Genomic DNA, 12621 nt, shown 5'->3' on the forward strand with positions numbered 1-12621 from the left:
ATATTATTATTAAATTTCTTCATAGCCAGTAGCAGGTCGAGATCGTGACACAGACGCCTCTTCCGATGCGACTGCAGTTGCTGGAGCCTTCTTCTTTTTCACCTTCTTCTTGGTTTCTGTTGCTTCCCCAGTGGTGGCTGATGATTTCTTTTTGGTTGCTTTCTTCTTCTTTGGCTTTTCTGTAACTACAGGAGATGCCTCTTCATCCTCATCATAGAATCGTTCTGAGGAGAACAATGGCTCGCGCACAGGAACTGATTCCGTGTTCGTGTTTGTATGGATTGGCTGTGGAGGTGAAATTGTTGCAGTTGCAACTGGCTTAGTCTCAACCACAGAGGGTTTTGCCTCAATTGTTTCGTCTTCTTCATCGTCATAGAATGAATCTTCTTTCTTGGATTTTGTCTCTGTCACTGGGGTTTGAGGCTTTGTTGAGGAAGTGGTAGTTGTTTTTTGTGTTTTTTGTACTTTTGGTACTTCATCCTCCTCTTCATTATCGTTGTAGAAAGAATCCAAATGCTCATCCTGATGTGTAGGTGCCTTGTTGGATTCTTCATTGTCGTCACTGTAAAAGCCAGCATCATCATCAGCAATCTCCTCCTTAGAGAGTGTTGGAATCTCTTTTTTAATTTCTGGTTGCTTTTGAGGTTGTTGAGTGGCAGGAGATGCTTGTTTCTTGGTTGGAGTGCTAGAAGATGTTGTGGTAGTCTTTCTGAATGATTGTTTAGCCATTGGCACATATAATTCTTCCATAGATTCATTGACGCTTTGATCCATCATTGGTCTGTCAGTGTCATCATCGTCTTCATCTTCTACCTCGTCCATCTCTATCTCATCATCACTATCAACTTTTTTGGATGTCTTGGATTTCTTTTTTGAACCCTTCTTTTTCACAGTCTTCTTTGGAGGCTGAGTAATGGATTCTTCGTCGTCATCGAGGGAACGATTCGTTGTCACATTGGTGCTAGCATTGTTTTCTCCTTCATCTGAATAGAACGCTTCTTCAGCGTCTCCTGCATAAAATGTATTGAGGTCAACCTTCTCTTGGGCAGGTGTTGATTGAGGGATAACAATTTTCTCGGCCTTGGGTTGTGGTTGTTCCTTGTTTGTGCTGCTTCCTCCACCAAAATAGGACAAGGCAGCAGAGAAGAAGCCACCAGATTTAGGTTTTTCTTGATGTGTGGTAGCTGATGGAGGTGGCTGTGTAGTCTTTGGTGGTTGTGTCGTAGGTTGTGGGGTTACGGAGCTGCTTGGTTTGGTTTGTGGTTGCTGTGGTGGAGGAGTTTGAGGTTGATTTTGAGTTGTAGTACCTTGTGGATGCATTTGTTGTTGCTGAGGAATTGTTGAATTTTGTGGAGGGTTGGCAGGTACTGATTTTCTGACTGCTGTCTTTCTATTCACGAGCTCTTCGGTGAAGCCAATAGTCGTCTTTTTCTTTGTTTCTTTTAGCATTTGAAGATAATCATTGTAATTGGAAGCTTTCAAAGTCAAATCAACCTCCTCTTTTCCAAAGTCTAATTCTTCCTCTAAAAGTTGCAATTGTTGTTTGGTAATGTTAATTTTCATTTTCAAGAATGGAATATTGAGCCATGTATAAAGGTTTTTCAGACCATAACAATTCAAACTGCTACATTCAATAACACTAACTCCTCGTTTCGAGCAAAATTCTTGTACTTCGTTTTGCGTGACAACTCGTTTGCTTTCCAAATCCTTGCAATTTGCTAATACAGCAATTTCCACACCAGATGGAACCTTTGAAAATTCATTCTTCACATATTCCCATGTCCATGGCTTGGTAATATCAAAAACAAGTAAAACGGCATTGCAATGCTTGTAGACATCTACAATATGCGCATCAATAACAGTCAATTGATGGTCTCCAAACATTGGTGAGCCAGAGCTAGCTGAAGGAGAATTTGTTGCGCCCTGTTTGTGTTTCATCATGTCAAATTCGTGAGATTTTGCCAATGCTTGTGCTTTCAATTGAAGCTGTTCGGAAGTGGGTGTTTCATCCTCGTCCTCGATAATAGCATCTTCATAATGTGTGGTTCCACTTAATTTTCCCTTGTCTACCACATCCCAAACTTCTACAACAACATTGTCATCGCTTACTTTATAATTCCAATGAATATGAGCGGTGGATATGGCTGTTGACGGAATATAGGCTTCGCTAAATGGTTGACCCTGAAGACGTTTGAACAACATGGATTTACCACAATTTCTTTCTCCCTTTAAAATCACTTTCACTGTTCGAGTGAAACATTTGTAAAACATAACGATCAGCAAACAAATAAATTGTAAAGGAATGTACAACCGAATTCAACAAGAAGTATTTCATTCCGATTTTTCGATAAATAAATATCACACAACATATCAATATTCAAATCCATAGAAGTAAAATTTCGATCATCAGAATATAATAGTGATATGACATGAATTCATGTGTTGTTACATTAATACAATTCGTGTTTACCATTAGGTACCAGAATAAAATCAATGTTTGTTTGGTCGGATCAAAAAATCTACCAACTTTAAAATCATCATCATCATGTACATACTATTATAACGGGTTCCTTTTTGCATCTTTCTTCTCAGCTCCAAATCCACCTTTTGGATTTGCCGATTCTTGATTTCTTCGGCCGAGAGGCGAGGAACATCATTACCCATTTTTTTCTTTTTTAAATGATGTCATCAATGAATTGTTTTTTCCCATATGATGATGTTATATTAATCAAACAACAACCCAATAGAAATAATAATAAATGAATTTGAGAACTTTTACTTCCTTTGTCATCATCATCATTACCAGTTCAACTGGATTTTTGAATGAGAAAAAACAAAATTCAAAAAAATGTCTGACTCGGAAGGAGAAGACCAACCCACCTATCTTGACGAAGAATTGTTGGAAGTCGGTGGAGAAGAGGAAGAACCAACAACCTCCAACAACAATAACACGGAGAATGCAATGGTGGATGAAAATGTTGCCTCCTCGGGAGCTGAAAACAAAAAACAAAAGAAAAAGAAGAAGCACAAAGAAAATGGAGCTGAAAACAATGAAGAACAAGAAGAAAGCGCTAGCTCCACTCTCAAACAAGACCACTCCGGAATTACAGCAAACGTAGAAATTCATATGGGACCTGATACATCGGTATCTACTTATATTTTCCATAAGGAAAGCCATACCATGGGTAATGCTCTCCGATATATTCTCATGAAGAACAAGAAGGTGAGCTTTTGTGGTTACACTGTTCCTCATCCTCTAGAAGCTAAAATGAATTTGCGATTGCAAACTGTAGACGAAAAGTATCCTGCAAAGGAAACCTCGAAGAAGGGTTAATTAATTTGCAAAAAATTACAGAGACTGTTATGAACAAGTTTGATACGGCCCTTGCTTCTTTTAAAAATTAATTATTTGAATCATTGTGGAATATGTATTCATAGCTATGGTGATGCTGCTACCAAGTAATTTTGTGGACGTCATGTGCTTTTTTGTTTAAATTATTGCAACCCATGTTCCACCCTAATCAGCATGATCGAACATGCGTACCATACACTACGATTGTTTACAACTATTTTGCCCTAATGGAACGAATCCTCATCCTTTCCATCTATCACTCAAATCACCTAGACCTGTCTTCCGATCTCTTGCCCTATTTTGAATCCAAACCATCATCAAGTCCTTTCTCCAAAATCTTCAAAGACACAATAAAAAACAAAGGCCTTCTGCTGTCATGTGTCAACAACAACAACACAGCAACCATCAACAGAAAAAATATGTCTTCACTTTCAGATGATGTAACGCAGCTGTGTGTGAACATTCACATCAACGAGTTGGAAACTTTTCGGCTTGACGCCATCCGATCTGATGAAACCTTTAGTCAAATCATGGATCAATTCATTCTCGAACGATGTATGCCCAAACTCTCCAAACTTCACAAATTTGCACTTCTCCCATCCGATATTGAGAAATCAGTTCTCTCCAAACAAAAGGATCCCAAAAAGAAACGAAAAGAGCTCTTGAAAGAATTGATTCATGTCCACATGCAAGACAGCATTGGACAATCCACCTATCGAATGTTCATCAGTCGAGACAATGTCATTCATTTGCAATTGTCTCCAACCATTCCTCCAAGTGAGAGTAAGTGTTTTATTCTTTTCATCATCATGTCTGATTGGTTGAATTTTATATGGTCCTTCCATATCCCCTACATGATCATCATCAACCTCGAACAAATTCTCCATCATCATCAAATGGAATAACAACAACAAAAAAACCTTAAAAAATACCAACACCGCATCCGAATCATGACAAAATGTTGCTGCGTTGATCCATTTGGCTCATGTCCATTTTACTACTATTTATTTGATGATCATGTATATCCATTGTAATCATGAATGATACCCTATTGTTCAAACCATCTATTTTCAATAACCCTTGATGATGATGATCTTCGGAAACAGTGAACAAAATATTCGGAAAACCACTCGGATTTCTCTTTGCCAAGGAACACAAGAGCTCTCATGAAGTTCCCGAATTCTTTGATATTCTTTGCTCGTTTATTGCAACCTATGGAGCACGTATTCAAGGTGTCTTCCGAGTGAGTGGTTCAGTACGACAAACAGAGGCTTTAAAACAACAATTTGAGGAAGCTCCAGGAACGTCCTATAAGGCTCCAATGCCCAATACAGATCCCAATGCTATTGCAAGCTTATTGAAAATGTATTTGAGAGAATTGCCTCAACCTCTTATTGAATCGAGATTGTACAGAAAGTTGTGTAACTTGTTTGATGTGAACAAGAACGAGTCCAGTGAATTATCCGACATTCAATTACGAGAACGTGTGATTGAATTGAGAGGTTTTATTCGATCCATGTCTGAGAAAAATGTTACTGTATTGGAAAGATTAATGGCATTGTGTGCCTATATTGTGAAATTGAAAGATATTAACATGATGACTGACGAAAATGTTTCATTAGTGTTGGGTCCCAACTTGATGTGGCCAGAAAAAGACGAAGAAAGTGAAGATGAAGAATCTCCATCGTCAATTGCCATGAATTCTCTCAAAGATACACCCATTATTTGTAATATTGTGTCGACCTTAATTTTGAACTATTCTCAGATTTTTGAAAATGATTCCCCATATGATCCGGAATTGCTGGGCACTAAGAATTTACCAAAGGATCAACTGTGGGTCAAGAAAGCTCAACAATCATCCATGGTTGCCTCACGTGCCAGTAGCATTGCAAGTGTACTCAATAAGAGCTCACCAGCAACACCTACTAAAAAAGTTGGTCCAACATTTCCAGTACCTGGCCAGAAACCAACACAAGGAGGCACTCAAGGATACAGCAGCGGATCTGATGTTGAATCCAAGAAGGGTCAAACACGAAACTTTAGAGGTCACATGCCAAGAGGTATTGTTGAAAAACTCTCTGTTGGAAGCGACATGATTTATCCATTGAGATTGGTCAGATTAACAGGAGAATCTCTTGTGCTAATGACTCTTCGTGATGCCACAGCAAATAGTGAGGCTAGATTCCTCATTGATCGCGAAATTCCATTTGATCATATCAAGAAATTAGAGACCATGAGTCAAGTTAAATCAACAGTTGCCAAGACCGATGAGGATAATGACGAAGAAGAGACTCAAGCTCCATCCTCAAGCACTGTAACACCAAGTGGAAGCAGTAACAGTGACGCTGTGAATGGTGTCAAAGTCACCTATCAACAAAAAGGAGGATTTAACACCACTGTCATTATTACGAAGGACCTTAATGGAACAGAGCATGATCCTTCACTCTATCACTATGTTGATACAGAAATGTCTCTCAAAGAGTGGCATGCACACTTCTCGACCGTTCTTAAGCGATATGAGGTGTTTGTGAATTTGGCTAAATCCGATCCAGATAAGTTTGGAGCCGTACTCACCAAGAAGGAATTCAAAAACGCAAAGCAAGCCAAATTGCAACAACAAAAAAAGCTTGAGGAAGAGCGAAGGGTTGCACTGGATCATCCCGTCGATGAATTACTTACATCTGAAGGTAAAGTGCAAAATAATATAATTAGTATCAACAAACTATCATATCAGCAAATGATCAATACGATTACACAAATGAAGGAGAAGTTGAACAATGAAGAAAAAACGAGGAAAATGCTTGAATATAGACTACAAGATATTGAAGCACAAAATAAGGAATATATTCAAGAAGTTAGAAGTCTCAAAACGAAATCCATTCGAATGTCTGATACCTATAAGGGATTGTCACGAAAATCAACACGTTTTACTCCAACCACTGAACAGAATGAAGATGATGATTACGATGAGGATGATGAGTATGATGTAGATAGCGATGATAGCATGGAATTTCGTTCAAACTAAGAAGCCCTTGCTTAATGTGTAGTTGTTGTTTCTATAAAGCAAATGTTAGAGAAGAGCTTTACATTTTTCACACACCAAAAAATGAATCGAAGACCACCTGGTTTGTTCATTATACCAGTGTTGGCTGGTATACTCACTTCGTATTATGCTTGGAGGCCATACATTGAAGAGAAACAGGCAGAAGCAGCTAAAAAAGCATTTGATCCACTCAATGAAAATGGTAATACGAACACCACAACAACATCGGAGGCACCGAAACGAACAAAGAGAACCATTCCGAGCACTCGGACTGTGAATGCTCAAAATTCTGAATTACAATCATCATCTGTGGAGGTAACAAACAAAGAGGAATCATCGTAGTGTTACGAATGAAAAAATTCAACAACACACATTATTCTGAGGCTAGCTTTCATGATATAAACTGGCAGTGGACTATTTCCATGTTCAACATTCCATAGTTAACAAAATTGAATTATCTCAACACAATTCGAACATTTCATGATGATAAATAAATTTTATGTACAAAATTTCGATGGAACGTAACAATGGCAATTCACTCTGTAAAAATCTTGCAACAAGAAACTATGAATTATTAATATGGAGACACATCCTTATTTGTAGAAGAACAATTTGTTGTGTAAGCAGAAAGCACACGTATCGAGATCTTTTCAAAAATTCACAATATACGTGTTGTGTTAACAACATTATTGTCAACAAGTCATTCATGGATACTATTAATTTCAAATTAATACTCTGCCTCTTCTTCCTCGTCCACAGCCTCTTCCACCATGGTGAAAGGCCCCGATAAAAAATCTCTCATCACTTGAGCCTTCTTGTTCAACATTCCGAAAGGAACCTCCTTCTCTGCACAAACACACAACACGACATTTCTACTCACTCCCAAAATTGCCAATCGCCCATATTCACAATCCACGAGGAGTGATTTCAGTTTTTGTGCTCCAACCGAATCATCCTCTAAATTTTCATCGTCTTGTCCGATCATATTTCCGTTTTCATCGTATTCAACGGGAGTGAAGGCCGTTCGTCCTGCTTTCAAATAAGAATGCCACATATTTGCTGCAATGGCTGCTATTAATTTATCCATGTGTTTGATTTGAGAAGGTAATAAACGTTGTTGGTAGGTAATTTGTTGTTCGGAGAAGTTGGAAGTTTGTTGAGCTGATGATGAGGAAGGAGGTTGTTGTTGTTTTGATGTTGAAAGACTCGAGCTGATCAATGATCCATTCACATTACATAGAATGGTCGTCTTGATTCCATCCGTGTTGATTTGTTCCAGAACTTTGGGCAAGAGACGAGGCTGCAGCATTTTTTGTTTTTTTTTGTTTTCTGGTCCCATTTGAGATGAGTGTTTTGTGAGCTTTAAAACTTTTGAAAAACAATGAAATTTAATGACATTAGGAATATATACAAAGAGACGCCTAGAGGATGAGAAAATGAGCTTATTTTGTGGTTGTTTTTGGCTTTGCCTTTCCTCTGTTCTTCTCAGGAATGGTGGGTGGAGCTGATCTCTTGACACGTGAAACACGAGGTTCTTCTTTTGGTTGAGGTGGCTCCACGACTTTCACTCGACTGATGGCTTCTTTTCTTGGAGTTGGTGGAGGAGCCTTCTTTCTCAATAATGGTTGCACTTGATTTTCGTCCTTCTTCTCAAAGTATTCAGCTAGACCTATTGTCAACTTATCGTCTTTTCTAGATTCTCTATTTTTGCGCTTCCAAAAGACTGTCTCCCCCTCAGCAACTACAGATTCGCTCATACTAATGGAGGATGTGTGACGAGCTGATCGAGAACTAGGTTTTTCGTTACTGCTGGTGGGTAATTGAGGCTCTTTACTCATTACGGGTTCCTCAACTGCTGGTTTGTCATTTGAAACAGATACTTCCTGTCCTGTAGGTGTTGCTTCTGGTTTATGAGCTAATTCGGATGAGGCTGCGGCCGTTGAGCCCTCTACCGCTTGTAATGATGACACCGCATGAGGAGAATGTGAAACACCACCTTCAGGATGCTTACTTTTCTTCTCGCTACTGAGACTGTGTCTATGTTTGTGATGATCGGCCTTGGTTTGTGAGGGACTGTGATGAATCTTTGAATGATGACTACTGTTGTTGTGCGAAAAGGTAGGACTAGAAGGAGAAAAACGACTCAAATTCCGTTCACCAGCAACTCCATGACTCGTTTGAGGACGAATATTATCGTCCAATTTAATCACCTCACCCATTGTGCTCATTCGGGAGGAGTAGTTGGGTTTTGGACGCACCGATTCCAGAGAAGCATCGACATGGTTCTGATTTGAAAAGTGTTGATGTGCATCAGTGAGCTTGGGCGTTGGTAGAGAATATTTGGGATTGGGCTTTTCTCGTTGTGGAGGCTCCGGATACGCAAATACAATATTTGTAGTTCTCAATGGTCCAGGCATTTTGTGGTGGGATTTTAGTGAGTGAGAAGGAGATCTCTCTTGATTCCAACTAATGATACCAGGAGGATGATCAGAGCAATGAAATGGCTACGTTCGTGAGTTACGCGCTTGAAACACCTTAACCACACAATTAAGGCTTATTTTTTTTTAACTTGTTAACGGTTTCAAGCGCGTAAATCATCGAATGAGATCATCAAGTGGAATTGTTCAACGATTGAATATTGGTGGTGGTCTTGAATAATTTCAAGAAGTACTCATTTCATGCCTTGGAATGTTGGAGATCATGTGTGTGTTTGTGTGGAATGTATTATACTTATTTGAATAATCGTTGATACATGATTTGTCCTTCACTCGAAAACCATGGCTTGCGATTCAATAATTCATCTTGCTCTTGCATTTTCATCCAATCCTCTGCTTCATCGTACGGTTCTTGATTGGGATATAATTCCTCTGAGAACATTCGACTCATTTTCTGCTTCATTTCTTGATCGAATTTTTGTTCTTGAATTTGCTTCTTGTACCGTAATTGTCGTTCAATAATGGAAAGGTTATTTACAAATTCTTCATCTTTCTTTTGTTGCAAATTGTCAACAGTGTTGGAATCCAGAGAAGATTGATACGAAGCAAATAAAACTTTGGCCTTCTCGATATGCTCAACACCTCTTTCGTAATCGTCGAGGCAATTATAGGACTTTCCAAGTAAATAATGAGCATGATGATTGTTGGAATCTACAGTGAGTATGTTTTGGCATGTTTCAATACATGACCTGTGATCTTTCATGATCGAATTGGTTCTTGCAATATTGAGTAATAATTTAACTTTCTCATCTGTAATCAGCTTTTTTTGTATGTGGCACAGTTCTTGATTTTCAGGATCGTCCAATTTAACATTGGAGAGACAGATGAGAGCTGTTTTGTAAGTTTTCAACGCCTTTTTAAATTGACAATCTTTGTATTCTAAATTTCCTGCAGTTCGTTTCTTGATTGCTTCATTCAATCCTTCTTCAAAATTGGTCACGTTGACAATTTCCTTTCGTTCAAGGTGAGTCATTTCATAGTATTGCACAAAGACATAGTCATGACACTGACCAGGAGATACATGGTCACCATCTCCTGTTGGGAATAGAGTAATGTCTAAAACCTTGTCAACATTCTTGGCAATACTGAAAATGGCCTTCTCTTTCTGTTTCATGGTATAGAGACAATCTAACTGTACTGGATACACTTTGTTTGGTCGCAAACGAATCTCTTGCAACAAGTTGTTAGATGCTGTCAGACAGCTCCATTCCACATCTTGTTCTGTGTTTTTGTAAAATAATTTCGCACATCCAAAAACTGATCATTTGAAACAACAGAGCAAACAACAGTTATTATGCAAAATATCGACAATGGTTCAATAGAAATTATTTTGATTTCAACGTGACAAGTGTCCATGATAAATTTCCAATGAATGACCATACGTCAAAATTATTCACTACCAAACCCTAAACAAGTACTTACATCGAATAACAGAGCCTGGCGTTGCTGTCAAGCCTTCACCTTGTTGCAACACTCGCTTTTTCACGAGTGGAGAGAATGAAACACTCTCCTCAAAGTCCACAAAATTTAAATCATTGGGAAGAATTTCTGAAACGAGATCTCTCTTCGGAGGTTTCTCCTTCTTCTCACGATGCTCGATCGGGATGAATTCTGGAGTCAATTTTGATTTCTTCTCTTCTGATCCTGAAAGAGCCATAGTGCTATCGGAAGAAGAGCCTTTTTCTTCTACAGAATCATTACTATCCACGATCATCATGTCATCTGCAGAAGCCATGGCGTTCGTTGTTGTATCGGTATTTGAAGAAGAAGCCTCTTGATCCTCATCGGAACGTGAAGGTTGTGGTCGTTTGCGTAAAAACATTTTTTTAATGAGTGTTTTTATATGACTTTGAGAATTCCCAACTCTTAAACGACGAATTCATTCATTCCTTGCGGAACATCACGGTGGTCCAACTTTCAGGGTTTATCAAATGGTTGCACAAATTCTTTTGAAATCAAAATTTAATTGAGGAAGGAAATGATCATCATTAACATCACAAAAAAATGGAAAAACTTGAAGAAACACAACCATCAGATCCTGTGAGCGATATGATGATGATGATGGTAGATGCTAATCATGAGAACGAAAAAATTAATGATAATTTTCAATCAGTTCCGTCGCGAATATCCTCATCGGAATATTCATCGTTGAGTCATCAAGATGGATTATTAGTTTCAATATTTGAATATTTGGATTTGGCAACCATCGGATTAAATATTAGTTTAATTTGCAAACATTGGAATTCTGTGGTGAAGAACACACAAATGTTGTGGAGATCTATTTGCGTGAATGAGTTGGGATGGCCACTTCACGTCTCTACGGATGAATTGTTGTTTCAGGCACAAATTCAAGAAAAAATCGATCGTGGAGAAATGGATGCCTTATCTTCTCCGCTTCCATCCTCTACAAAAGAGAAGGCTGCAAAATCCAATGGAAAGCGAGCAATTTCAATTTGTGGAAAGAGTTTTGCATGGAAGGATTTTTGTTATCTTCTAAAGTTACCAGCAACTCTATACTTTTTTGCAAATTCCAATACATCAAAGAAAGAACTCAATGAATATTATGAAGAAATTACCAATATTGATGCTTCAGACAGACCCGTTGATACGGAACACCCTGATATGAAATATATTGTGTATCGGGATGTGCCTTTAATTGATTGCATTCACACAGAGTTGACAGTTTTACAAAAACAAAAAGTACTCACTCAAATTTCATGTGACAAGCTGTACGATTTATTTATTCCAATACTTGAAAAATTGAAACCTGAACCACTCTTACCCTACGCAAACAATTACGCTCCAAGATTTCGAGAATTAGTCCTTGGAAAAAACAAATTTTCATTTCTCTTTACCAAGAGCAATTTCGAAGACATGTCTACTCAAGTTCGAGAACATGCCAATACTCACAAATATTCTCTATTTGGAATTTATTTATTGAATGATGATCATCATGATATGGGCGTAGTGACCACACAATTACGACTTGCTTTCAAAAATAATATCGATTTTGAATATTCTGATTCTCTCATGCTCAAGGCGCATCTTAACGATGAGTGTTTGCTCTTTGAGACCCCTAATTTGGATCTGTGCATGGAAACGATCAAGACTCTCACAGCCGTAGATCTTCATATTATTCTAGCATTTTCAGAATTTGATGCTTTACAAACCATAAGAAGAAGATTTGCCGTGAATAGGTAAGTGGTAAATGGTTCGCGAATCATGACGTGTCAATGAAATTGAACATTCTTGAATATCCAACAGCGAAACTTTAGAGTTTTATCACGAATTCATGCCTGAAAAGATGACTCTTAACTTTGAAAAAGCTCTCAAGAAAAGCACTGGAGAAAAAGAAGAGAAATTTGTGGTGGCACTCTATCGTTCACATGTTTCACCTCAATCTCTCATTGTTTCTCTTCGATCCGTATTTCCACAATTCAGTGAAATGGATTGTATTGGAATTTATTTCACATTGAATACCTATGGCATGTGTTATGTGGCCTCTGGAACTTTTGAACAATGTAAAACAGTTGCTGAGCGATTGAATAATCTCTTCTTGAATGTGATGGTGAAAACAGAGCAAGAAGCAATGGAAGAAAGTGAATTGGCAGATGAGGATGAAAGAGCACACGAGAATGGTGATCATGATGCCCAATTTGAAGACAATGACCAATTGCAAGATGTTGATGATGAAGTGTTCTAGTTGTTCTAGTTATTTTTATTTGCAATCA

General features: G+C 38.2%; 8 protein-coding genes across 8 annotated transcripts; 4 read left to right on the forward strand and 4 right to left on the reverse strand.

The window, feature by feature from the left end:
• Positions 1–9: 9 nt before the first annotated feature.
• On the reverse strand, positions 10–2664 carry C9374_005597 (uncharacterized protein; the record flags this gene model as incomplete). Its single annotated transcript, XM_044695364.1, has 2 exons — positions 10–2243; positions 2556–2664. The coding sequence occupies 2 exons, from the start codon at positions 2662–2664 to the stop codon at positions 10–12; spliced, it is 2343 nt and encodes a 780-aa protein (XP_044548074.1).
• A 184-nt stretch (positions 2665–2848) lies between these two features.
• Positions 2849–3334, forward strand: C9374_005598 (uncharacterized protein; the record flags this gene model as incomplete). The annotated part of the gene is made up of 1 exon (XM_044695365.1): positions 2849–3334. One exon carries the CDS (start codon positions 2849–2851, stop codon positions 3332–3334), a length of 486 nt encoding a protein of 161 aa, XP_044548075.1.
• Positions 3335–3771: 437 nt separating this feature from the next.
• C9374_005599 (uncharacterized protein) lies at positions 3772–6377 on the forward strand (the record flags this gene model as incomplete). The annotated part of the gene is made up of 2 exons (XM_044695366.1): positions 3772–4135; positions 4459–6377. 2 exons carry the CDS (start codon positions 3772–3774, stop codon positions 6375–6377), a joined length of 2283 nt encoding a protein of 760 aa, XP_044548076.1.
• Positions 6378–6458: 81 nt separating this feature from the next.
• Positions 6459–6737, forward strand: C9374_005600 (uncharacterized protein; the record flags this gene model as incomplete). The annotated part of the gene is made up of 1 exon (XM_044695369.1): positions 6459–6737. One exon carries the CDS (start codon positions 6459–6461, stop codon positions 6735–6737), a length of 279 nt encoding a protein of 92 aa, XP_044548077.1.
• A 385-nt stretch (positions 6738–7122) lies between these two features.
• Positions 7123–7704, reverse strand: C9374_005601 (uncharacterized protein; the record flags this gene model as incomplete). The annotated part of the gene is made up of 1 exon (XM_044695370.1): positions 7123–7704. One exon carries the CDS (start codon positions 7702–7704, stop codon positions 7123–7125), a length of 582 nt encoding a protein of 193 aa, XP_044548078.1.
• Positions 7705–7837: 133 nt separating this feature from the next.
• On the reverse strand, positions 7838–8812 carry C9374_005602 (uncharacterized protein; the record flags this gene model as incomplete). The annotated part of the gene is made up of 1 exon (XM_044695371.1): positions 7838–8812. The coding sequence occupies one exon, from the start codon at positions 8810–8812 to the stop codon at positions 7838–7840; it is 975 nt and encodes a 324-aa protein (XP_044548079.1).
• A 313-nt stretch (positions 8813–9125) lies between these two features.
• On the reverse strand, positions 9126–10712 carry C9374_005603 (uncharacterized protein; the record flags this gene model as incomplete). Its single annotated transcript, XM_044695372.1, has 2 exons — positions 9126–10147; positions 10313–10712. 2 exons carry the CDS (start codon positions 10710–10712, stop codon positions 9126–9128), a joined length of 1422 nt encoding a protein of 473 aa, XP_044548080.1.
• A 182-nt stretch (positions 10713–10894) lies between these two features.
• On the forward strand, positions 10895–12593 carry C9374_005604 (uncharacterized protein; the record flags this gene model as incomplete). Its single annotated transcript, XM_044695373.1, has 2 exons — positions 10895–12087; positions 12155–12593. 2 exons carry the CDS (start codon positions 10895–10897, stop codon positions 12591–12593), a joined length of 1632 nt encoding a protein of 543 aa, XP_044548081.1.
• Positions 12594–12621: the final 28 nt, after the last annotated feature.

This window comes from Naegleria lovaniensis, assembly GCF_003324165.1.
Source record: "Naegleria lovaniensis strain ATCC 30569 chromosome Unknown tig024, whole genome shotgun sequence".
Classification (NCBI taxonomy): Eukaryota; Heterolobosea; class Eutetramitea; order Acrasida; family Naegleriidae; genus Naegleria; species Naegleria lovaniensis.